The sequence below is a fragment of the Phalacrocorax carbo genome, chromosome 5, assembly GCF_963921805.1.
Source record: "Phalacrocorax carbo chromosome 5, bPhaCar2.1, whole genome shotgun sequence".
Taxonomy (NCBI): Eukaryota; Metazoa; Chordata; class Aves; order Suliformes; family Phalacrocoracidae; genus Phalacrocorax; species Phalacrocorax carbo.
Window position 1 is genome coordinate 26,690,149 of NC_087517.1, and position 24,285 is coordinate 26,714,433.

The 24,285-nt window shown below is 34.8% G+C and overlaps 1 protein-coding gene across 1 annotated transcript in view; it reads right to left on the minus strand.

Annotated features, from left to right (window-relative positions):
* TTN (titin) overlaps window positions 1-24,285 on the minus strand; it is a 241,322-nt gene that overhangs the window by 117,544 nt on the left and 99,493 nt on the right. Inside the window, exons 127-155 of the mRNA XM_064453243.1 lie at window positions 23,991-24,053; window positions 23,615-23,692; window positions 19,088-19,420; window positions 17,091-17,168; window positions 16,810-16,884; window positions 16,521-16,604; window positions 16,228-16,314; window positions 15,607-15,687; window positions 15,333-15,482; window positions 15,031-15,114; window positions 14,021-14,122; window positions 13,744-13,863; window positions 13,313-13,390; window positions 12,693-12,794; window positions 12,137-12,472; window positions 11,507-11,587; window positions 10,440-10,523; window positions 9,890-10,000; window positions 8,425-8,508; window positions 7,001-7,081; window positions 6,376-6,456; window positions 6,049-6,159; window positions 5,778-5,891; window positions 4,735-4,815; window positions 3,921-4,004; window positions 3,555-3,635; window positions 3,233-3,313; window positions 2,843-2,926; window positions 2,365-2,514 (exon numbers count right to left, since the gene is read on the minus strand). Of these exons, the coding sequence (XP_064309313.1) occupies window positions 2,365-2,514; window positions 2,843-2,926; window positions 3,233-3,313; window positions 3,555-3,635; window positions 3,921-4,004; window positions 4,735-4,815; window positions 5,778-5,891; window positions 6,049-6,159; window positions 6,376-6,456; window positions 7,001-7,081; window positions 8,425-8,508; window positions 9,890-10,000; window positions 10,440-10,523; window positions 11,507-11,587; window positions 12,137-12,472; window positions 12,693-12,794; window positions 13,313-13,390; window positions 13,744-13,863; window positions 14,021-14,122; window positions 15,031-15,114; window positions 15,333-15,482; window positions 15,607-15,687; window positions 16,228-16,314; window positions 16,521-16,604; window positions 16,810-16,884; window positions 17,091-17,168; window positions 19,088-19,420; window positions 23,615-23,692; window positions 23,991-24,053 (3,159 nt within the window). The remainder of the gene's footprint in view (window positions 1-2,364; window positions 2,515-2,842; window positions 2,927-3,232; window positions 3,314-3,554; window positions 3,636-3,920; window positions 4,005-4,734; window positions 4,816-5,777; window positions 5,892-6,048; window positions 6,160-6,375; window positions 6,457-7,000; window positions 7,082-8,424; window positions 8,509-9,889; window positions 10,001-10,439; window positions 10,524-11,506; window positions 11,588-12,136; window positions 12,473-12,692; window positions 12,795-13,312; window positions 13,391-13,743; window positions 13,864-14,020; window positions 14,123-15,030; window positions 15,115-15,332; window positions 15,483-15,606; window positions 15,688-16,227; window positions 16,315-16,520; window positions 16,605-16,809; window positions 16,885-17,090; window positions 17,169-19,087; window positions 19,421-23,614; window positions 23,693-23,990; window positions 24,054-24,285) is intronic.

The following is a 24,285-nucleotide window of genomic DNA, read 5'->3' on the forward strand; positions in this document are numbered from 1 at the left end:
CCTCCTGAACTTTTTGAATATGACAAAAAAAAAGACCAGTACAATAAAATTTTGGATGGTTTTAGTTGAGAAAACTTTTGATGTCGCTGCACAGAAATTCATATTTTGTACATCTCTCTCACATTTTATATATCTAAGTATACAGTGAAAGATCAATTGGAAATAAAATTAATTTTAAAACCCCCCAAACCCTTCCTTATGTTGATAATCATGGTAGCATGTACCTTTAGCAAGTGGAGCTCCTGGTTTTTTAGGCACAGTAATGGACACTTTCTTCTCTGGGACAGCAATCTCAGGCATCTCAGGCACTTCAAAGATATTAGTGCATTTCATTTTACAATTACAATACAACTGAACGTAAGTACAGAGACTGAAACACAGAGGACAACAGAAATGCTCTGAAGTAAGAATTTAGCACACACTCATACTCAGAGCGACTTGTTTAGCAAACATAATTGAAAACCTCAGATTCGAAATGACAGACAGAACAAAAGAGGTTAAGATAATAGGTAAAAGAAGAAGATTAGGTGTGTTTGTCAGGTATTCATGATAATGTGTACCTCTAGCTGATGGAGGTTCTGATTTTTCAGGAACAGCTACAGGAATTTTCTCTTCTGGGACAGCTGTTTTGGACATTGCAGGCTCTTTAAAGATATTAGTATCTTTTAGTTACGTGTTTAAAATGAGCAATGAAACATAGTATACTCAAGAGAAAGAAAAGAGATCCTATTCATAAGAGGTACCTTTAGTCTGTGTTGCTACTTCTTTTTTAGGTATAACAACGCTCTTTTTCTTTTCGGCCAGCTTGGCTGGTGGTTGTTCCTCAGCTGCCAGAACAGGCTCTGGTTCTTCAGATGCCAGTTCAAACTTTGGTTTTCCAACTGCTGTGGAAGGCTCTAGTTTTTTGGGTGCTAAAATTGGTTCTGGCTCCTCAGGCACCCTGACAGGTCCTGGCTTGCAGGGTGCCACAATAGGCTTCAATTTTCTGGACACTGCAATAGGCATTGATTTTTGGAAATCTTCAGCAAACTCTGTTTCTTCAGGTGCTACAAGCAGCTCTGGTTTTTGAGGAGGCACAAAAGGTTTTGTTTTGAGGGGCACCACAACATGCTTTGATTTTTGGGTTGATGCAACTGTCTCTGACTCCTCAGGTGCCACAGTAAGTTCAGGTTCCTCAGGGGCAATGAATGGCTCTGGTTTTTGGGGCTCCACAACAGGCTTTTGTTTTGGGGGCATCACAGCACGCTTTAGTTTTTGGGATGTCACATCAGGCTTGGGTTCTTCAGGCACCACAACAGATTCTGGTTTCTCAGGCACCACAACAAAGTCTGGTTTCTCAGGCACCACAACACGCTCTGGTTTTGGGGATGCCACAACAGTTTCTGGTTTTTGGGGTGCCAGAACAATCTTGGGCTCCTCAGATGCCACAGCATGCTCTAGTTTTTGGGGTGCCACAACAGGCTTTTGTTTTTGGGCCACTCTAGCAGGTTCTGGTTCTTGAGGTTCTACCTCTTGAGGCTTTGGTTTTGGAGGTCCTGCAATGGGCTTTGGTTTCCAGGAAACTGGAAGAGGTACTTTCTTTTCTGGGAAAGTTGTCTTGGCCACTTTTTGTACATAAAAGATATTAGTTCTGAATTTAACAACTGCACAGACAATCATATGAAATTTAAGTGAATCATAAAACATAAACCCACAATTGTAATTAAAACATAAAAAAAAAAAAATCAGGTATCAATCATTTATGTTGGCCTTTTTAAGGATGAATATACCACATTTTGGTTTTTCTCTCTTTTCTCTCAAATGTACACCACCCCCACCATGCCGCATGTCCCATATGGAAGTGCGCGTGTGCACAGTTAGTATAACTTAAGATATAAGTAAAATCCATGATAATTATAAACAGAATGGACAGGACAAATGATATTAATAACATTGCAGGTAATAAGGTGAAGACTTTCAAGAATTAGCAGTCATGGCATCTAGCTTTTCTTGGTGGAGCTTCTGGTATTTCAATTACATCGATATTTTCTGTGCTTAGCTAATAGAATGGGTATTTTCTTTTCTTCTACTATTATCACTTTAAAGATATTAGTTGTGGTTGTTTTCATGAGCCCAAGTGGGTAGAATAGTAAGAACAATACAAAACAGTAGGAAACATTGAATTATAAAACGCAGGCAATTCAGACAGGCAAGATTTGTCACTATTTTTCAGAAAGACCCACATATGTCTGTTTCACACACTTATGCAGATACATAGAACAAGTATCATTTAGATTCTCAGAAAAGAGAAGGCCTGAAAAGTCACAGTGTTAATGAAAAGAGAAAAAATATTGTTTTTGTTATGTTAATGGTATTGAGATTTACCTTTCTCTGGTAGAGGTTCTGGTTCTTCAGGTGCAGCCTCTGGTTCTGGGACAACGACAGGTTCTGGTTCTTTAGGCACAACCTCAGGTTCTGGTATTTTAGACACAGGTATTTTCTTTTCTGGAACAACTTTCTTCGGCACCTCAGGTTCTTTAAAGATATTTGTTTGTTTTACTTTCAGGAATTTGAAGAGTAGGAATTAAAAAGGCAACAATAGCTCAAAGGTGAAAATAACCAAATGGCATCAGAAAAAAAAATACCCCTTATAACTAGTCTGTGTTTTTTTCATCTTGCTTGTTGCACACAATTAATAGCCATTATTGCTTACAGGGAGCTAATCACAGGTGAAAACAACACAATCTGTAACATTTATAAATACTAGAGTATATAAAAAAAGGACAACACAAACTTAAAAAAGATAATATTTAGGGAAACAGATTAAAATTTCTGTGCAATTTTACCAGTATTGAACAGGTACCTTTAGGAGGTGGACGTTCTGGTTTTTTAGGAACTTGTATGTGCACTTTTTCTTCTGATACCACTTTCTTGGGCATCTCAGGTGCTTTAAAGAAAGTAATTAATTCTATTTGTATGAGAGTCAAACATATCTCTGCAGCATAAGGCACTAAGAGGAAGTAAAACTCAGGGACATCAAAAGCATCAGAGGTTTTGGATGTGAATATCAACATTTTTCTTTGCCTACAGAAAATTCTTTCTGATGTCTCACTGAGGCACAGATGCAAAAATACAATTTAAGCAACAAAAATGTTTTATAGAATATTTATAGTAAAAGTAAATTATCAATACATTAAAATGGTACCATAGGCAAGGAAGGGTTTTTCTTTCATTAATTGTGTACAGCAGTTACCTTTAGTTGGTGCAGGTTCTGGTTTCTTTGGTACTTTAACTGAAACCTCTTCTGGGACCACCTTCTTTGGTACCTCAGGCACTTGAAAAATATTAATAACTTTTAGTATAAGGACTTTATAAACAACATTAAAGCATAACAACAGAACATTGTTCCTGAGAACACTAATTACCAAGTTATATTGATTTCACAAAATACATTTGTCCACTTGAAAAACCTCTAACAACAGAAGAAAGTCCTAACAGAGGTCTTGGGTACTGTCTTTTAAACAAGAAAAAAGTGATATTTTTTATTCTGTTAATTTTGTTGTAATGACAAGTACCTTTAGCTGGTGGAACTGCTGGTTTTTTAGGCTCAGCAACCGGTATTTTCTCATCTGGCACTTTCTTGGGCACTTCTGGCACTTTAAAATTAATGATTATGTTAATACTAAGAATTTAGAGAAATTTAAATAGCATTAAAGTGGAAAAAGGAACAAACAAAAGGACAGCAGGTAACACCAATTAAGCATAATACCCTTTACCAAATAGGCTTTTTGCTCTTACTCTTGATAGAGAGTCATCTGAGAGGAGCAAAGCGACTACTCCCAAAAATGAAATATAAAAAGCACAGAGAGAAATAGTATCATAAAGGTCTTATCAGTGAAAATAAGACAAATTATTGCCATGGTTTTATTAATGACAGGTACCTTTAGCTGGTGGTACTTCAGGCTTTTTAGGCACAGCAACTTTGATTTTCTCTTCTACAACTATTTCCTTGGGTGCTTCAGGCACTTTAAGGAAAGAAATTATTTTCATTTATCATATGAAATTTTACAGCTATGTTCAAAACCTTTCTGTTGAAATTGAAAAATAGGGAGGTTCTTAATGGAGCCATCTCTTTGACATGTTTATTGTCTTAAGGTTCTTTTATGTCCCTGTAAAGTCTGAGGAATCACCTCAGAGTCTTTTGGAGATTCTTCTCCAATTACAAAACATTACAAAGCACATTTTTCTATTTTATTCAACCACCTCCTGGATCTCCATTTGACTAGGGCTGCCATTGTTCATTCTCTATTCCTTGTCACATTCTTCTATGCACAATGACTTCTTGATATCAATTTTTCATCTATGCATGGAGGGTTTTTTTCCTGTGCTAGACATCAGTATCACTAATTCTATACCTTGAAATTATTAAACACTCTTTGGGGCTAATTTTTCACTGTCAATCAGGAATATTTCAGATTACAGAAGCCCTGTTTTCTCTTTAAGGTTTCTGCTGTGGTTCTCAAGTATCAATCTCATCTCTACCCAGCCACATCAGTATTTTTAACACACTAGTACACTGATTACAGCTATGTTTCCAACAGAAGAATTTTCAAAACAGTAGCATATATAGAACTATGGGCACAGAAAATAAAAGTAATAGGACAATGCGAACAAACAATCAAAAAAATAATCTGCACAATCAAGGCCGAGGTCTTTTTTCTCCTCCAAATTTTAGTTTTCTATAGTGCAACATACCTTTGACTGGAGGTGGTTCCGGTTTTCTAAGCACAGCAATGGGTACTTTCTCTTCTGGAATTTTCTGGGGCACCTCTGGCACTTTAAAGAAAACAGCATTAATTTTTGTTATATTTAAGGTATTTAAAATACGTAAATTATTAAGAAGAAAGAGTCTCACAAGAAGCATATCAGAAAGAAAAGTAAGATCGGATATAAAAAGGTATGTCATGCAAAAAAAATGTATACTATTACATGCTACTAGGATTTTTTATAAACAAGAAATAAAGGGTAATTTTTCTTTTATTGTAAACCCTACTGCCCAAGAGAAAGAGTAATCTCCTCCTCAGAGAGTCACCATTATTGACATATAAGTTTTTTAGGCAAAGCAACATTTATTTTATCTTCTGAGACAGATTTCTTAGGTACCTTCTACACTTTAAAGATATTAGTGTACTTTTAAGAATTACCGAAATAAAACATTCAATACAGAGAAATAAGACAAAACAAGTATGAGGATACTCTGACAACAGTTACATGAAAAGGCTCCGTGGTTCTATCCCTCTGGCAAATAACAGTCTGAAGCAACCTTGCTGGGGATCTTTTGTCATGCAGTGGTGACATGTCACAGAAACTGCTAGTCCAGACAGACTTCTGAAATACTTGAATGAATTGTAACAACTGATTTCTGTGCCTAATGCTATTTCCATTCAAAATGAAATCAGTTGACCCCTCAGTTTAAAATGAGGAATGGGAAAGAGGTAGTGTATATACTTCTTGCTTGAGTATTGATAGACTATCTGAGGCTGTTTACAGTACCTATAAACACCCATGAAGAGAAAATGGCTGTTCTGTAAATCTTACTGCATGTTGACTCAGCTAAAGTTTTCCTTATTTTTAGTCTCTTTAACTAGTTTCTGATACAATTACTGTGCCATCACAATGAATTTCTCTTGGTTAGATGAAATAGACGAACTCAACTCATTTTTAATGATTTAACAACAAAATGAGGGACAGAAGAAACTTGAAGAAAAAGGAAAAGGAAAGGATATGTTGACCTATACCTTTGGCAGGTGGAGCTTCTGGCTTTTTAGGCAGACGGACAGGTTTCTCTTCAGGAATAGTTATCTTGGGCAATTCAGGCACTTGAAAGATATTTACTGATTTTAATTTTGTGACTTAAAGACAAGTTGAGAAACAGGAAAAGGGACATGTACAACATAAATACCACAAATCTGACAGAAGTGGAATGTGAACTATTAAATCAGAAATTATGTAAGAAACAGAAAAGATGATATCAGCAAAAGACCTCAGTTTATTAGGCTATCAAAGTACCTTTAGATGGTGGAGACTCTGATCTTTTAAGCACAGGAGTAGGTTCTGGTTCTTTAGGCACAATGATAGGCACTTTTTCTTCTGGAACAGCTTTCTTAATGACTGTGGGCACTTTAAAGATATTAGTTCATTTTAAGAATTTATATAGAGTAGAAAGACAAGTAATTAAAAAATCCTAGGTTTGTAACGTAAGGAAGGTACTATAAAGAATGAACACAAATATTACTTACACTGAACAAGAACTAAACCATGAACTTGGATAATTTAATGTTCTTGGAGATCATGACTTTGTAAATTACAGGAAGAGATGAAGAAGAAGATATATACCTCTAGGTGCTGGAGTCTCCTCTTTTATATGAACCGTAGAAATTTCTTCTTCTATGTGCATCTCCTCATAAACGTCATGTACTTTAAAGATATTAGTTTAAATACTTAAATTAATTTAGAATGTCTTCAGAAAACAAGACAATGTGAAACATAAAGAACAAATACAATGAAATATTTAAGCTTAAGATACACAGGTCTATTTTATATCTACCCTCAAAATCGGGATTCTTTCAAATGTGAGAATAAAAAAATCTCATGTTCTACCCTGATCTGACCTTTGCAGCTTGCCAGAAGAAAAATGTGTGATATATCCTACAATGAGCTACCTGTTTAAGTGCTAAGCTTTGTAATTTTTCTACTTTTTTTTTTCTTCCCCTCCAACTGATCTCAAGTAGCAGGGGCCCTTGAAATTTTCTCTTTTGCACATAAATCTCATTTGCCTCTTAACAACAACTACAGGCAATATAATTTTTATTCTTTTAAAAATTAAATTTATACTGTTGCAACTAACTGAAGCTGCTAACTAATCTCTAGTTTATGGTAGACAAAATGTTCTCAAAATAATTAAAGATTTATATATGAAAACATTTTTTATCCTTCAAATTCCACTCAAAATTTCTTGTACCTTTATGGTGTGAAGCTTCCTCTTTAGGTAGAGCAGCAGGTATTCTTTCTTTGCGGACAGTTTTCTTTGGAACTTCAGGAACTTAAAAATATTGGTTTATTTTAGAAATTTGCACTAGGAAATAAGTAGTACAGTTTTGTATAACAATAAAAAATTTTACTAGAACAATATGAAAATACATGGTATTAACCCGTGAATACAACTGAACAACTTCACTTTCTGGAGTTCATTACTTTTCTAACTCCTAGGACTTACAGGTCTGAACTTGCCCTTCTCTGAAAAGACACTAGTCTTTTTTTCCTTATTAAACAATTTTTAGAAATTTTGGCAATTTGAAGGATTTTATTGTGTTGAAATTTCAAAATTACCTAAAAAAGCAAGGCAAAACTCCAGTGCAATTAACTAAATAGTATGTTTTGAACATCCAGAGAGTTCTTCAGCACTGGAATTTTATTACAAAACTATGTTTCTATGAAAAAAAATTTGTGGTTTTGTATTTTGTCCCGATTAAAGTGTTATCTTAATTCTGGCTTTATTAAAGCCCCTGACATGACTGCAAAGAGTACTTCTGCAAACAAGCTTCTGCCACAACCTTGCAGATTTTTTTTTTCTAATATATTGTCAAAGAAACTATTTTGGGAAAGAGAACATGAGACAAGAAGTCAGAAAAATATAAGGCTAATTCCTGGCCCTGCTATAAATTTTCTGTCTACTAAATATCTTTCAGTAATTTTGCCTTTTTAAATTTTACATTCTTGATACAGAATATATCAATCTGTTTGGGCAGCTGCTAACACAAGACAAAAATAAGAGCTTATAGAAAACGTTCCTTGAATATTTTTTTCCGAATGATGAATTATTCTGTCTTAATAATTGTTCATTAGTTTAACATATGAAGAAAGATGCTGAAGTATTTTTTGACTTCTTTGTAAATGGTTGCAAAATGATAGTGTTTTCAGTCACTGATCTCCCCATATGTATGGTTTGTAAAAACAGTCAAAATGTACAAGAAGAGATCAAATGGAAGAAAACAGTGTATTAACACCGGCTCATGTTGTTCAAGAGAAAGAGTTATGTTGGGTTTCTCACTTGATACCTCACTTTTGAACAAGACTAGAGAAAATCCATTTGGAGGTCATGTACCTTTAGCCGGAGGAGCTTTTTCTGTAGGTACAGTAGCAGGTATTTTCTTCAGTGGGACAGTTTTCTTTGTCACTGCAGGTACTTCAAAGATATGACATTTTTTAAAGAACAATACAATATACAAAATGTAAATAACAAAGAAGCAATGACAGAGACATAACATCTAAGGAAACATTAAAATGAACACATTAAACAACAAATTAGCACATGGATGGAATTATGAATATGACTAATTTGTAGGGAATGTATTGCTTTATAGATTGCTTGAATAGTTGGTGTACCTTTAGCTGCTGGAGCTTCTGGTTCACTAGGAATAATAATAGGGACCTTTTCTTCTTCTGGAACTTCCCCGTAAACTTCAGGCTCTTTAAAGATATTAGTTTATTTTACATATTTTAATATTATTTACAAGACAAGATCAGAAAGACAACTTATAATGCAAAAATACAGACATGTATATGGACAAAGAGCTGTTTAAATGTAAATTATTTAAATACCTAATTTCAGCCTGATCATTTACCTACTATTGCTAGAAATGACCATTCCCAATTAGTAAAAATACAAGGTCACAGAAAAGTTTCATTTTATTTTCTAGTTATTTTGTTCTATGTACTAGAAATTGCAATTGAATTTCACATGTCCTCATCTGGCTTTAACTATCTATATTCCAGCTCAAAAATTACTCAGGGTGGCTCTTAAACCAGTGTCTGCTTAATTTCATTTCTTTGGTCCGATGTGGCTAAAGTGCTTTCCTGGATCAGAAAATGAGTTTCTCTTTTATTTAAGCTTCTCCCATTAACAGAGGAGAAAATAACATTTTAAAAATGCTGAACTATAACTAAATTTGGGGGGAGAGAGGATCTCAAAGACATGGATGGAAGTTACTTTTAAATAATTAAAAAATTAATTGAAAATGTCTCATATTTTACAGAATTATCTAAAGCATGAATTGAGATATTCTCTGCAATTTACTGTTTGGTAGATGTGTTACTGATGTACCTTCATACAAAGGAGGCTCCTCTTCTCTAGGAATAATGGTGGGTACTTTCTCCTCAAGGACAGCTCTCTTATGAAACTCAGGAACTTCAAAGATATTAGCTTTCTTTTAGTAACCTCAAAATAATTTTCAACTTTAAAAATCCCAAACAGAAATAAACCCAGAAAACTAAGTTCTTTTGAGGTCCCAAATACTGTGTCTTTCTGAGAGAGAAATATTATACAGTTCTAGAATTTTGTTGCTGGAACAATTAATTATGTGAAGAAATTTATAGTTTCTGATCTCAAAAAGCATAAGCCATTTGTTTTTCCCACTGTGTCATCATGCTTTTCCTTCTGATAAGTGTTACAGTTTTAATGGTTTTAACTTACTAGCTCTTGCCGTTACTTCTTCAGCAATATCATGACCAATGTATTTGGCTTCAAAAACCCAGTTTAAACTAAATTCACAACTATATTACAAATATAAAAGCACTGAAGGCTTACATACTGGTAGTATAAGTAGCGATACCGCCTCAGCATGTTTTCATTCCTATATCGATGGATTTACTGTTTAGCACATGTAGAACACAAAACTGAATTGTTTGCCTCAGAGTTTTCAATATATCACTGAGAGCTGAATCTGCACTTAGAGACTATATACTCTTGCCATGGTGTAAAGAACATGAGGATCATTTTAGAAGATATTAGTTGGGAAAAATTACACAAATATTTCCCTTCCATAAAATCTCATATCAGAGGTTCCTTTACCTTTCATTGGTGGAACGTCTATTTCAGGTGTATGTGCAGGTTTCTTTTCTTCAGGGACAGTTCTTTTGAGAATAGCTGGCCCTTTAAGATACAATTTACTTTTAGGACTTCCTAAGTTGTTCGGAAGAAGTTAGAAAGAAGAGCAAATCTCACAAGAAAGAGTCATGAAATAGCAAAGGATTAAATGCTTCCTGAAAGAACTTCTATATTAATTTTCAAGATTAGACAGAAGAATAACATTTTAAAAATATTCTTGAAAGATGGTCGTATATTTGGATGGTGGAATCGCCTTCCTTTTCAGAATAAAGAAAAGTATTTTTTCTTTCTGAACTACTTTCAGATGTAGCTTAATGACAGAACAAACATTTTTTAAAGCAACTCTCACATTTTCAACAAATTGAAACCAACAGGCAGAGAAAGACAGTCACGAACAGTTGAAAAAACCACTGTGAGGACATAAAACATATGCACATCTTTCTCAACAAATAATGAAAACAAAAGACTGAAATCAGAGTTCATGATTCACGAGGACAATGCAGAGGCAGTGTACCTTTAGCTGGTGGAGTAATTTCCTTCTTAGGAACACCAGGAAGTACTTTTTCTTTTGGAACAGGTTTCTTCAGCACTGCTGGCGCTTTAAAGACATTGGTGTTTTTTTAAGAACTTTTGCAGTATGAATATTATGTAAAAGTAGAGGTTAAACAAAAAGCAAACAATGCAAGAGTAAGAAAATTTAGAAAAATACAAAATACAATGTCCTCAACTGATATTGAGTGGTGACATTGCAGGCCACCTATCTGGACTATTTCACTTGGATTTATATAACCTGAGTCTTCAGTATTCAAAGAAAGAAAAACACTGCTCTTGTTGGGTGAATTTTTGACTGGGATAACCCTTAACAATTAGGTTTCATGAACTACCAGCTCTAATTAATGCCAGCTGGGAATATGGTACGGTTTTCATTTTCTGTCAACTAACTCCAAGTCTTTATGCAAAATAAAAACCCCTTCCCACTGATTCCTTTCTCATAATCCATATGAGAAACAACTACAAAAAGTTAGCACAAAATTAATTTCTGGCAAATTAAGTGCTCTGAGCAGAAAATTACAGAGCTCCAGACTGGTACAGAAACTCTACTAGCATCCACTGACAACTGCTATTCATGACACTTATCTCCTGTAGAGCCTGATACAGAGAACACCTATCAAGATTACATGCAATGCAGTACACCATTACGTCGAAGAAGGTCCTACATTTTTAGCATTCTGTAAGAAACTAGAGTTTCACTGATATGGCACTATAGCTCAACAGAATTTTAATAATTTATTCATCTGCTTGTTTTCAATTATTAGCTATAAAATGTCACTAATGTGACAGCAAAAATTAAATCTTGACAGTCCTGCCTGCTCTTCCTTTGTCCTCAGAAAGTAATTTTTCTCAGTTTTGAGTTGTTAATGAAATATTTTTTTTTTTTTAGTAACTTAATCCCTGTGTTTGTACTGCAAAAGAAAGGTAAGGGTCTAGCAGTCAAATCAGAATAGGCGGATTACTGGATTTGGGGATTTAGAGACTCAGGCAGAAGGCTGTGTTTTTAAATTTGTCTAATAGCTGATGTACCTTTAGCTGGAGGAGCTTCTTTTTTAGGAACAGGAACAGGTACTTTTTCTTCTGGTAGGGGTCTTTTAGGCACCTCAGGCACTTTAAAAAGATATTTCATTATGGATTTTAAGTTATTTATGAGGAATTACAATAGGTACAAAGACAGCAAGCATAGCAGCCACTCACTTATAGAGGAACCATCTCACCATTTACGCAGAAAGCTAAGGAATACCAGCATACATCTTTCTGGTACATTTTATATGCACTTTTTCTTTGGCATGAGGGAGCCTATGATCATAAATTTAAGTGATGAGATGGAGTTTTAGCATCTCTGTAACTCACAGGAGATAACTGGGTGAAAGAAACAAATATTGCCACATAAAAGTATTTAATTCAGGCTGAAGCTGAACTGCATCAGAAAATTATCATTTAGTTTGCATATGTCATATCTACACTAGCTCACTCTTGGGCAGTCAGATGGGGAATCCTCCCATTCCACTCTGAAGGGAAGAGTCTTTGAATGGATTTATCATTACCAGCAACAGACACACACAGGACTACAAATATAAATAAACACCCAAAGGAGGCTTAAGCAGTATCTGGGAACTCAACAAACTATAAGAATAAAGAAATAGTGACTTGATGTACCTATAGCTGGTTCGATTTCGTAAGCCTCCTCATATATCTCCTCATATTTCTCATAGGTCTCTTCCTTCTCCTTAAACTCATACTTTTCATAGACATCTTCTTTCTCCTCAGCCTCCTCTTCATATTCCTGTTCCTGAATCTCCTTATATCTCTCAGGTTCTTCAGGTTCCTCATATGCCTCAATTTCTTCAGTTTCCTGAACCTTCTCAAACTCTTCAATACTTTCGTATGTCTCGTACTTCTCGTACTCTTCATATGCATATTCATACTTCTCCACCACAGGAGCAGGAGTAGGGATTTTTTCTTTCCAGACAAGTTTCTTGGATACTTCTGGCACTTTAGAAACAGTATGATTGTTACTACCTTACAATTTATTTTTTTTTACAGTTAGTCAAGAAAATTCACATAGAACAGAAAATGTACATGATATCTAAAAGTGTAAGTTACATTAAAATATAAGAATATGCTCCTGAAACAGTATATATATCATAAAAGATTTTAGAAACGAAGAGGAGAAACAAATCTTTGGGAGGAATAAGAAGAAATATAGCTGTACCTTTAGTTGGTGTTGGTTCTTTGGGTTTAGGCACAACAGCTGGCACTTTCTCTTCTGCAACAGCCTTTTTACGCACCTCAGGGACTTTAAAGACATGGATTTCTTTTAGGAATTTAAAAAAAACCAACCACCTTAAAGCAGTATAAGTAAAAAAAGCACAAGAAATGGAGCTTTATGGCTCTATAACATGAACATTGATAATGAAGAATTTTAACATAAATTCAAGCAGAAATCTCATACAACAAAGACAAAAGTTAGAAAGAAGAAGGTCAAGAATATTTTAGCATAAAGATTAAATATAATCAGGAGTACATATACCTTTTGCAGGTGGAACCTTTACTTTTTCAGGGGGGACAACAGGTACCTTCTCTTCAGGAGCAACTTTCTTAGGCATCTTGGGAACTTTAAAGATAGGACCTAACTTCAGTGTGCTTTTGCACAATTTTTAAATAGACACAAACCCAGAAGCTTACAAACAGCAGAACAGAAACTTACAAACAAACAAATAGTATAGTGACAAATATAATACAAGACAAACATACTAAAATGTCCCTTGCTAAACTCAACTTGTATGAAGAATGTTATCTATTAATAATAACAGCATTTACAAACTGCAATACCTTTGGCTGGTGGAGCTGGCACCTTTTTAGGAACAGGTTCTTTCTCTTCAGGAACAGGTTTCTTAGGTATTTCAGGCACTTTAAAGACATTTTATTTTAAGAATGTCATCCACCAGTAGTATGAGAAAGACAACAGAAAACATTTACAAAAGGACATAATGAAATAACAACTGATCTGCAGAATATATTTTAAATGTTTTAAAGAAGAAACAGAAATAAAAACAAAAGACACTTCATATCCATAGGCAGACTTCTTGAACAAGTCAAATAATTTCAGAGCTTATTTTTGCTAGGAATTTGACAGGCACTCTGAGACATCAATACTGAAAGACAGCCGGGACACAAAACTAACATAAATAACAAACAAAATAAAATAGAGATGCTGAATTAGAATAACAACACATTGTTTTCGTAGGTATTAATTTATGTACCTTTTGCTGGAGGAAGCTCCAGTTTCTCGGGAGTGGGTACAGGTATTTTTTCTTTTGGGACAGGTTTCTTAGGAATCTCTGGCTCTTTAAAGATATTATTTTGCAAACATGTTTTAAAAACTTTCAAAACATTAAAAACATAAAGAAACATAAAACAAGATCACAAGCTCCCCACAAAGATTATTAAGATTTACATACAACTTAGAACAAGAAATAGTGATGTATTTTAGTGAACTCAAAAGATCTCACGAGTAACTTGTAAGAAAAGATCATGTACCTTTGGCTAGTATAGTTTCCTCTGGAATAGTCTCCTCTTCTTCCTCAGGAACAAAAACAGGAACCTTTTCTTCAGGCACAACTTTCTTGGCCACCTCAGGCACTTTAAAGATATTATTTTTAAGAACTTTACTTTCACAACATGACAAAGAAAAATTCATAACATAAAACACAAAGACACCAACTTTAAGGTAACAAGAGTAATAAAATTAAGGGAAACTCTATTAGTTATTTTTCACTCCCTGAAAAGAGTGAAGTGCAATTGGGTTATAAGGATTATATGAGGATTAGCTCTTTTGCCCAATTCTTAATTACACAGCATCATTGCCAATGGAAACTATTAGAAAGATATGCCACAAATAAGAGTTTGTAGAAGATTATTAGCATCTAATTTTTTTACATAAAAAACTTCCAGTGTCTAAATTTTTTTAAAAAAATTCACCTGCTGAGGTAGAATTTGCTCAGCACCAAAGGATGGCCTCTGCAATAGTCTGCCTCCATGTTGAATTTCACATTTAGGATATATCTTCTGGTTATTTGTACAGTCAATTGTGATTTGGTTTAATTTTTATATAAGTTTAGCTAAAGGGCTTGAGATTTTAAAATACTCTCAAGATACATGTCAGAATGATCTCCCTGAATCGAAGAATTTCCAGGTAAAGGTGCATAAAATATTATTCCAAGTAATTTTTTCAAACAAAAGTTAAATTTATTTAAACATTAGTTCTTAATAATGCTATCACAATCAATTATTTCATTCACAGCAGTCACTTAAAATGGAAAAGCAGAAGATCATTCAAGGCCTGATTCTCAGCCCACTGATGTCAATAGCAAAATAGACAGTCAAGCCCTGCCTGAGGCCTACCACTGCTCACTACAGGGGAGCAGCAGGGTGCTAGAACCAAGAATCTGACTTTGCATAAGTATAAATTGATTTTTAAAATGAGGTTCCACTGAAATATGAAAATGTGAGGGAGAGGAATTATCTGCATACTCCACAATGTGATATACCTTTAGCTGGTGGAATTTTCTTTACTTTAGGAACTGCAACAGGTACTTTTTCTTCTGGGACAGCTCTCTTGGGCACCTCTGGCACTTTAAAGATATTGTTTTGATAAGAAATTTTCAATTATTTTTAGAGCATCAAAACTACTAAAACCACGAACACAGTCACAAAGACCAAAAAGATGAAGAAAAGTCCCCTCAGAAGGATAATTAAGGTTTACATCCAGCTTAAAACAACCAGTAGAGATGAAGATCTTTTAATGAACTGAGCAAAGCGCTCTGATAATTTTTGAGAAGGAATGGTGTACCTTTTGCTGGTATCTCTGGCACAGTTTCCTCTTCCTCCTCTTCTTCTTCAGGAACAAAACCAGGTACTTCTTCAGGAGGAGGTCTTGGTATGTCTGGCACTTCAAAGATAGTATATTTAATTGTAGAAAACTTCAACACAACATCAGAAACTAAGGGACAATTTACACAGAAGCTAAAGAATATGAATTAGCAAGAACATTTGTCACAAACTGCTATGATACTTCAGAAACAATATGAAGCATCATCCACATGTACAGTTATAAGAAGAGATACCTTTGTCTGGTGGAGGTTCTGGCTTTTTATGTACAGAGACTGGTACTTTCTTTTCTGGAACTTTCTTGGGCACTTCAGGCACTTTAAAGACATTTTTGTTTAAGAAATTAATTTTCAATGCAACATAAAACATAGTAGAATTATAACTGCGTAACTGATATTAAGATAACTACACAAATACGGTAAAATTGAATTGTGTATGAATGATAACATTCATTTTATCCACAGATTTATGCACAGATGTAAGCTTACAAACATACAGACCACAGCATTACAAATTGGCATAGTAAGACTAAGGGGGAAGTCTGGCTGTTTAGGTACAGTGTTTATCTTTTAGATCATTAGTTTTGAAAGAGCAAGTAATTTTAAATAATTTAGATATATAAGATCCAAAAGACAGAGACACTACAAGACACAAACATAGAAATTACTGAAGTGTAAGATAAGCATAGCACCCATGACTAACAGAAAGAGCCACAATACAGTGTCCTGATCAAACATAGGTCAGTGAGTGGTTCAGCATCAAACAGTCTAGGACGAGGAATGGGATTGTTACTTGCAGTCTTCTAAAGCTGAAGAAACAAAACTAGAATTACGCAGTTGAACCAGAAACTGGTGTACCTTTGGCTGGTGGAGGTTCTTCCACTTTTTTAGGCACTGGAACAAGTACCTTCTCTTCTGGCACAGGTTTCTTTGTTACTTCAGGCACTTTAAAGATATTATTGTAGTTTAAGAATTTCATTTTTGAGCCATAAGGTAAAGAACAATGATATGAATCAATAAAGTGGAATAGCAAAGAAAAACTGTTAAGAATAGAAAACTCTTTTCACTCTACATTACATTAAAGACGAAAGGTGAACAAAGACCGATTTTAATTTTTTTTTTTTAACACATTCTGTCAAGAGCTGATATACCTTTGGCTGGCGGAAGTTCCTTCTTTTTTGGTACAGGAACAGGAACTTTCTCTTCTGGCACAGGTTTCTTTGGCACTTCTGGAACTTAGTAAAAGATTGTAAATTGAACTTGGTGTATCTAAAACACCATGACATATAAGCCAGTGACACTAAACAATTGAACACAAACACAAAGAACCACAATTCTTAAGGGCAACAATCCTTTTACTATCTTAGTGTTTAACACAAGTGACAAGATAAATGAAGTCTAGAAGACACTCTGATCACAGCTAATTACATGTTCATATACCTTTAGCTGGGGGAGCTTCCTTCTTCGGCACTTGGACTTTCCTTTCAGGTACAGGTTTCTTTGGCACCTCAGGCACTTCAAAAACATTACTTTGGTTAAAAAATAATCCACAAGCTAGTCAAAACAGAAATAAAACAAAAAAAGCCAGCAGCACAAACATTTCATATGAAGAGCCCTCTCAATAAAGAATAGAAAAAAGGAATGATCAAGTAAGGCACCTGAAAAATACTGCGAATGACACATTCAGAGGATGCCTGCTAACATAAAAAGATGATATATACCTTTTGCTGGAGGAGCTTCTTTTTTCTTCAGAACAGGTATTTTTTCCTCTGGAACAGGCTTCCTGGGAACCTCAGGAACTTGAAAGATACCATAATGTTTTAAGTATTTAGTTCTAAAACAACAGGAACAGGAAGTGCAAGCAAGCATAACAAATACATACCCAAAACATACAGCTATGATTTAACATGATTTGATCATTAAGACAAAACAAAAGAGCAAACAGATTATATTAACTATTATTATGTTCATTCTCCCTGCTCGGCCACTGAGGCCATCAATAAAAATGCTTTTAATTTCAAGGGTTTATTTGCTGGTCAAAAGATTGAGTTGAGACAGAGCTTGACTTTTTAGAACCAGCTATTAAAGAAGATTAAGAAGTGTGATGGTGGGGGAACTTGCAAAAATACATTTTTATCTTTTCCTCCAATTTTTGGATGTTTATTACAAACATTGTAATAAACAACTATTTAGTTACTGAATTAGATATTTAGTATTTTTACTACTTCTCCTTATTTTCCTCTACAGCTATGATCCTAATGTTTCTCAGGTATGTAATTGGTTGCATCTGATCATGTTGAATAAGCCAATTTTGTATATGTATTGAATATATATTGCTGATCACGTTTTCTTCCTCAGTGCTTCTACATGTAATAAGCAAACACATCAAGTTTATGAATTGATTTACTTCAAACACAAAACTATGGACACACTATAAGTACCCAGCAGTTTATACCACAATCGGTTGGGTCAAGACATTGTTTATGAGTGTTTCACTTGGGTAAAAAAAAAAAAAATCCTGACCGCTGAAATGAACAGATTTTGCCCTTTAAGTGCAGTGAGGCAAAGGTTTCAACTAAAATGTATTTTAATGCTTTTTGTACTCCAAAACCCAGAAATATCCATACAAGTTTTATGATGACAGGAGAGTAACCTCACTGGCTCTGAGCCTACTGAAGAAAGTTTGGAGCACATATGAATTAAACTTTACTTTTATGATAGAGTCAAAGGAAATTTTAGCTACCTCTAATCTTCCTGTTCAGGATTAACCTGACTTTTACAGTGTACAGCCTGGCCTTTTCTTTACTAAGAAAAAAATGCGCTAATCAGTATGTCAAAATTCTAGTACAATGTTAAATATAGTTTTGGCATTCATCAGTTAGCCAAAAAAATTCTGAACTGTTTTTTTGGGGAAGGGTCTCTAAGGAATGATTTGAATCAGGGCTGGAAAATATACATTTTTAAGAACTTTTAGATGATTATGAAATTTTGGAAAGTTGGTTATAGTTGGTCTAAATCTTTAAATTATGATGTAGTAAGGCTTTATTACCAAGATCTTGGCATGACCTAGTTGTCCTCTCTAAGTAGTGAATAGTATGTTCATGTTGTACTAACAATGTTGACAATTACACCAGTACTGTAAAAATTATTCCTAAGGAAAACACCTAAGGGTATTTAAATATGGCAATTTAATCAAACTTTTATATCTTTGCTTTCCATTAAAATATATTCTCTTCCAGAAATAAATAAACAACTATAGAGTGTTTAAAGATTTCTGAGAGGAAGTCAATGTGACTTGTGTTCCTAAATCACGTATTTTCAAGCACCCTACCTATCTTCTAGATAAACATATTGTTTTGTTTGTGATTGCAGAATTCTCATACACATTTCAAAGTATTTCAAGCACAGTCTGATAGCAAAATTGAACCCCAGATGAGAATAAAATAAAGCTCAGTTAAATGTTCTTAGTGGGTTATAAAGACTTCAAATGAAAGAGGAATGAACGTATATGACATGGAACATATACATTTATAGAGGTAGTAATAAAGAGTAGACATACAGCAATCACACATTTTCTACACTACATACTAATCATTAAACATCTTGAAAAAAGGCACACTGTAAAGCACACTGGAACATATTAAAACAAAACTTTGGTACATTAACAGAATGAAAAGATACTACTTTTTCTCACACAAATCCTAAAATTAAAGTGTACCTCTAACTGGTGAGGGAGCCTCCTCTTCATACTGGGGAACTTCTGACTCTTCCTCCTCATATTCAGGAACTTCCTCTTCATAATAAGCTGCTTCTTCTTCATAACTGGTGACTTCTTCCTCTTCATATTGAGGAACTTCTTCATACTGAGGAACTTCATCCTCATAATGACTAACTTCTTCATAATGGTGGACTTCTTTGTAATGGATTACTTCCTTCTCATATCTGGTGGCTTCTTCCTCTTCGTATTTTGGAATCTCTTCTTCCTCTTCATACTGAGGAACTTCAACATACACTTTTTCTTTTCGGACAACTGTCTTGCGTACTTCGGGCACTTAAAAAGATACCAATTGAAAGAATCTTAAAATTTAGCACATAGGTCTTACTAATAATAAGGGTCACAAGGCATTATCAAATAAGAATTAAACTAAAGGAAGAACATTCCATAGAAAACAAATCAGTATTCACTGTACATGCAACATACAAAACACAGAAAACATTTATAACATATTTCAATACTCTATCCAATATACCTTTGGCTGGTGCTCTTGCCGTTTTTTTAGGAGGGTAAATTGGTACTCTTTCTTCAATGATAGCCCTCTCTGGTACATCAGGCACTTAAAAGATACAGTACATTTACATTTCAGAATTTTTAAAAGTGTTGTTTAAAGGCAAATATTCTTGTCAAGAAACACAAAAAGCTATCTTACAAAAACATGGCTGATACATAAAAGACAAGTGTGTTTATTGACACTGGACATGTAATTATAGAAGCCATTAGGCTGCTATTCAGTTAAGTAGCAACAAACATTTCAAGATCCCAGTATAAGCAAGCGATGTGATTCCTGCTTCATCCACTGCTGCCAGCAGTGAAGTTCAGCTTGCTAATGGGCAGAACTCAAAACCCAAGTTCAACCAATTACAAAACCACTAAAATCCACTGTCCTCTGTGGCAGCCCCTCTTCTCAGCAGTAACGCTTTGCACTACCTCAATAATAGATCAAGAGTCTTCAGTCACTGGTAACAAAAGATTTGCATAGGTAACTAGATGACGATGAGGGAACACACAGAGAAAATCTTTGTGAGTGACTGACAAGGTATAAGAGTTCTAGTCTAATTAAAGGGAAAAGAATTAATGACTCAGTGAGGAAGGTATTTTTCCTCTTCTGTCAATTGCTTCACGAAGTGACTTGTCTGTTCAGGCATGGCAAGGAGCCATTCCCTATAAGAGCAGGAAAATTTCTAAAAGATTAAGGTCTGGATAGGTTCAGTTTTTAAGATTTATTCAGTAAAGAACACACGTATTGTTTAAGCAGCATATTCTCTTTGTCAGAACAGCAGTGTCCTGTCTTCTGAGGCAGGTGTCTTGGGAAAATTTTTACCAATGTAATTGAAAACTGCACAGAAAATCACCAGAGCATTTTAATGTGTGGGACACTGCTAGACTTGCCAAGTTAGAAAATAACTTTGGCATTTTCTTAACAGATGGGAAATGTTTTTTGATCTTCTTAAGAGATGGAATCCATCCCATCAGTGACAGATTTGAGAATTTCTACATGCTTTCTTCATGACAAGCTACAGTGAGCGTAGGATGAGTGGCTGCCACAAGTCTTGATGTTTGCTAAGCGGGTGTTATTTCTGGGGCAGTGTGAAGACTGACCAGCACTTTAAATATTTCTGGCAGAGCCCTGCTTGATATTTAGTTGTAAGTGCCAGGTACATCTGCATTTGAAATCTTAAACTAAAACTGATTGGAACTGGTGACTTTGGTTGTTTTGATAACAAAAACCGCATTGTGCATGAGTGCCCTTGCTGGGATGCTCAGGTTCCTTTGGATCCTTTTGTCCTAGCTGTAACACCTCTGTTTGGTATCCCATGGGAGAACTGTTGCATTTGATGTTCTTCTGCTTTGACCCTTTTTTTCCAGACCAGCCGGCATATTACCCCTGCCTTACAGAAAGCCAGTGAAAGATCCTCTTCCAGTCTCCTCTTAGTACTCATGATCTGCCCCCACATCATTTTCCAGTAAAGACACTAAATAGATTATTTAACCTGACACTGATGTGACTGTATTAATCTTTCATGATATGAATATGATAACATTGTTTATCAACAGCAGCAGATCTGAAAATAGTAAGTATGAAGCATCTTCTGGCTCATTTTTCACAATTCAATAGATTGCCTCCAAAAGTGATAGATGAATTTTCTTTCGAAGCTGTGGAATTCGTTCAAAGGCCTTGAGCTGGCAGGTCCAATATATGGGATTGTGCTAAGAGTCTTAGCCAGGCACGTAACAGCAGAAGTAAAGGTTTTCTCTTTGACCTTCAGATTTAGGTGAGGAATTGCTGTCACAGAAAGGGGAAAGGACAGGCTTTCTTTTTAGAAGGGGAAAGCATGTTAATATAAATGAAGGAAAAGGCTGCTGTTTCCCCTCAAAGGTCAGACAGACGGCAAGATTTGCAAAAGAGGACCTAGTGAAATGGTTGGGCTTCCACTATGACAACAGCAGTAAGCCAGGAGAAAAGATTTAAGCCTTTTGTGAGAATGGAATATGTCCTGTGGTGTTTTACAAGCTTCACTTTCAGGATAAACTGGTGATCTGCACAGGACTTGAAATTGTATTTTGTTGGGGTTTTTTGGGGTTTGTTTATTTGGGTTGGTTTTTTGTTTTCGTGGTTTTTTTTTAAGTAGATGTCAAGGTGTAAATTTGGGCATATAATCTTTTTAGTCTGTTCATACCTGTGTATGAAATCTCCTTTTCTGTGTGAAGAGAAATGGATACTTCCTCTGACATAGCCCAGTGTTGTTCTTCTGTTGGTACTTCAAAGACAGAGTTTAACATTAATATTTTTCTCTGGTGCCATATCATGTACAATAATAAATATCCCATTTGGGGTTTCTTAAAAAACTAGTTACTATTTCCTGACACCTCCCACACCCAGAGTAATTGGGAAAGATATGTCTCTAATGTTTCACAAAGGCTCTGTTAAGACTCCCTTGGGACTATGGTGGAACATATTGGTGGACTTAGTAGTGTTAGGTTAACAGATGAGCTTGATGATCTTAAGGGTCTTGTCCAACCTAAATGATTCTATGATTCTAACATCAGAACTTCAAGAAAGGTGCGAGACCAGCAGGCTTGAAGCTCTGGTGGTATTGCATAAGGACCCTCTGTTCATAGATTGATCCATGGGCCAGAGTACCTTCTGATGGTGTAGGCACTTTTCCTTTTGGAACAGCAATGGATACTCTTTCTTCTCTGGCAATTTTCTTCGGTGCTTCTGGCACTTTAAAGATAGTAATTGTAAGAATACTAAATTCTAAAAGAAATCACACACTTTCTGAAGTTCATAGGAAAGAATTATGGACAAACAGTTATGAGGAAATAGTACATAGAAAAGATACTTATAATAAACACAACAATTACACCAGACATACAAACATAAAGACATTTAAAGTAACAGACGAACTGACCAGCTGAAGCTTTAGTGCATAGTAGCTAGATATGCATTCAGTATTTTGAAGACTACTATCTTGGGGGTTTCAGGAATAAATTCCCCAGATAAATTAGACATTTTGAAACACCATGCAATTTTAGCAACAGCAGAAATATAGTTAAATATTAAAATAATATGTACTAAAATAATACATATCTCATTGAATAATAGATATATAGACCAAAACACATAAAAAAGCAAAAAGCATATTCACACATCATGAAGTAAGATGGAATGATTGACATGAAAATAAGATGTAAATAATTTGCCTCTAGGCTCTTTAGAAATGTAATTAAACCACAGAATACCACACATAGATACATAACAAAATCACTTTTCAAACACAAGAAAATTACAGAACCAGAGGACATATTTGGAAGTTTAAAATCCTTCACTGAATAACGACAATGTTATAAAACATTGACAGTTTTTTCTAAATGTGTTCATATTTATTTAACTTTTTCACTGAGTAAATGTCTTCACTCAGCTCTCGCAAGCTCTGAAGCAAAGTGATCAATGAAGTTAAATAGTGGCTAGAAAATGCAAAGAATGCAGGTATGTGACCATTCTCTGTCACGTTCTGCATTCTTTTTGCAGGGGAGAAGACAAAGGCCCTTTCAATTTATAAGCAAATCAGGAGACACTGGGATTTGATTAACCAGGCAGATGATGAGTATGATACACACAGATATTTAGAAGCTTTCTCTACTTTCAGCTTCTCTACCTTTAACTGGTGGAGCTGCCACTTTCCGTGAAATTGGAACAGGTACCTTCTCTTCTGGCACAGGCTTCTTGGGCACTGCTGACAATTTTTTTTTAAAAGTTTATTTTAAAAGATTTTGCATTAATCACAATTTATGAACTTAATCAGATGACAAACCACAAATGCAGAGACTTGACATTTCTTCAAATCAAATACAAAAAAGACAGCAAACACTGAACATTACAGCTTGTGTTAGACAATTAGACATTATAAATATAAATCAGCATTCTGAAACAAGACTTCTCTTTAGCTCTGAAAGATTATATACCTCTTTTTGGTGGAGCCTCCTCTTTTTTAGCAACTGCAACTTTTTCTTCTGTGATGATTTTTCTGTGCGCTTCAGTCACTTAAAAATAATAAGTGTAAGAATATTTAATTGCAATATTTGAAATGTCGACATACGTAAGTGCTTTTGACTTAAAAAAAAAAAGCTTAGAAAACTTCAACAGCAACAAAAATGAGACACTGCAGAAGGTTGTACTTTACAGCCACAGCACAAAGATCAATAACTAGTCAAAAGAAAGGGGAGATCCAGGCAAAGGTTACAGATACTAACAAACAAAAATTTATTTAAGTAAAATGCCTAAACACAAATACGGTAAAGCCAAACAAAAATATGACAATAATATTCTCAGTTTGTTTACCTTTGGTTGATGGACGTTCTTCAACTTCTATCTCAAAAGTGGGCACCCATTCTTCTGCAGGTTCTTTAAAAAGATTGTGCAACTTTAGAAAATTTGATTTCGCCAAAAGACATAAGATAAAAGATGAAATAACAGATAAATCTGATCAACATGACACAAGTCAAGGCCACATTGTAGACAGACAGGTATAAGTACATACTTAATATTGAAGAAATTTGATATATCAGACATTTTTTTTATCAACATGCATATATGTTGAAAACGGAATGCAGCAGAAAAAGCATATTTTTGCAAC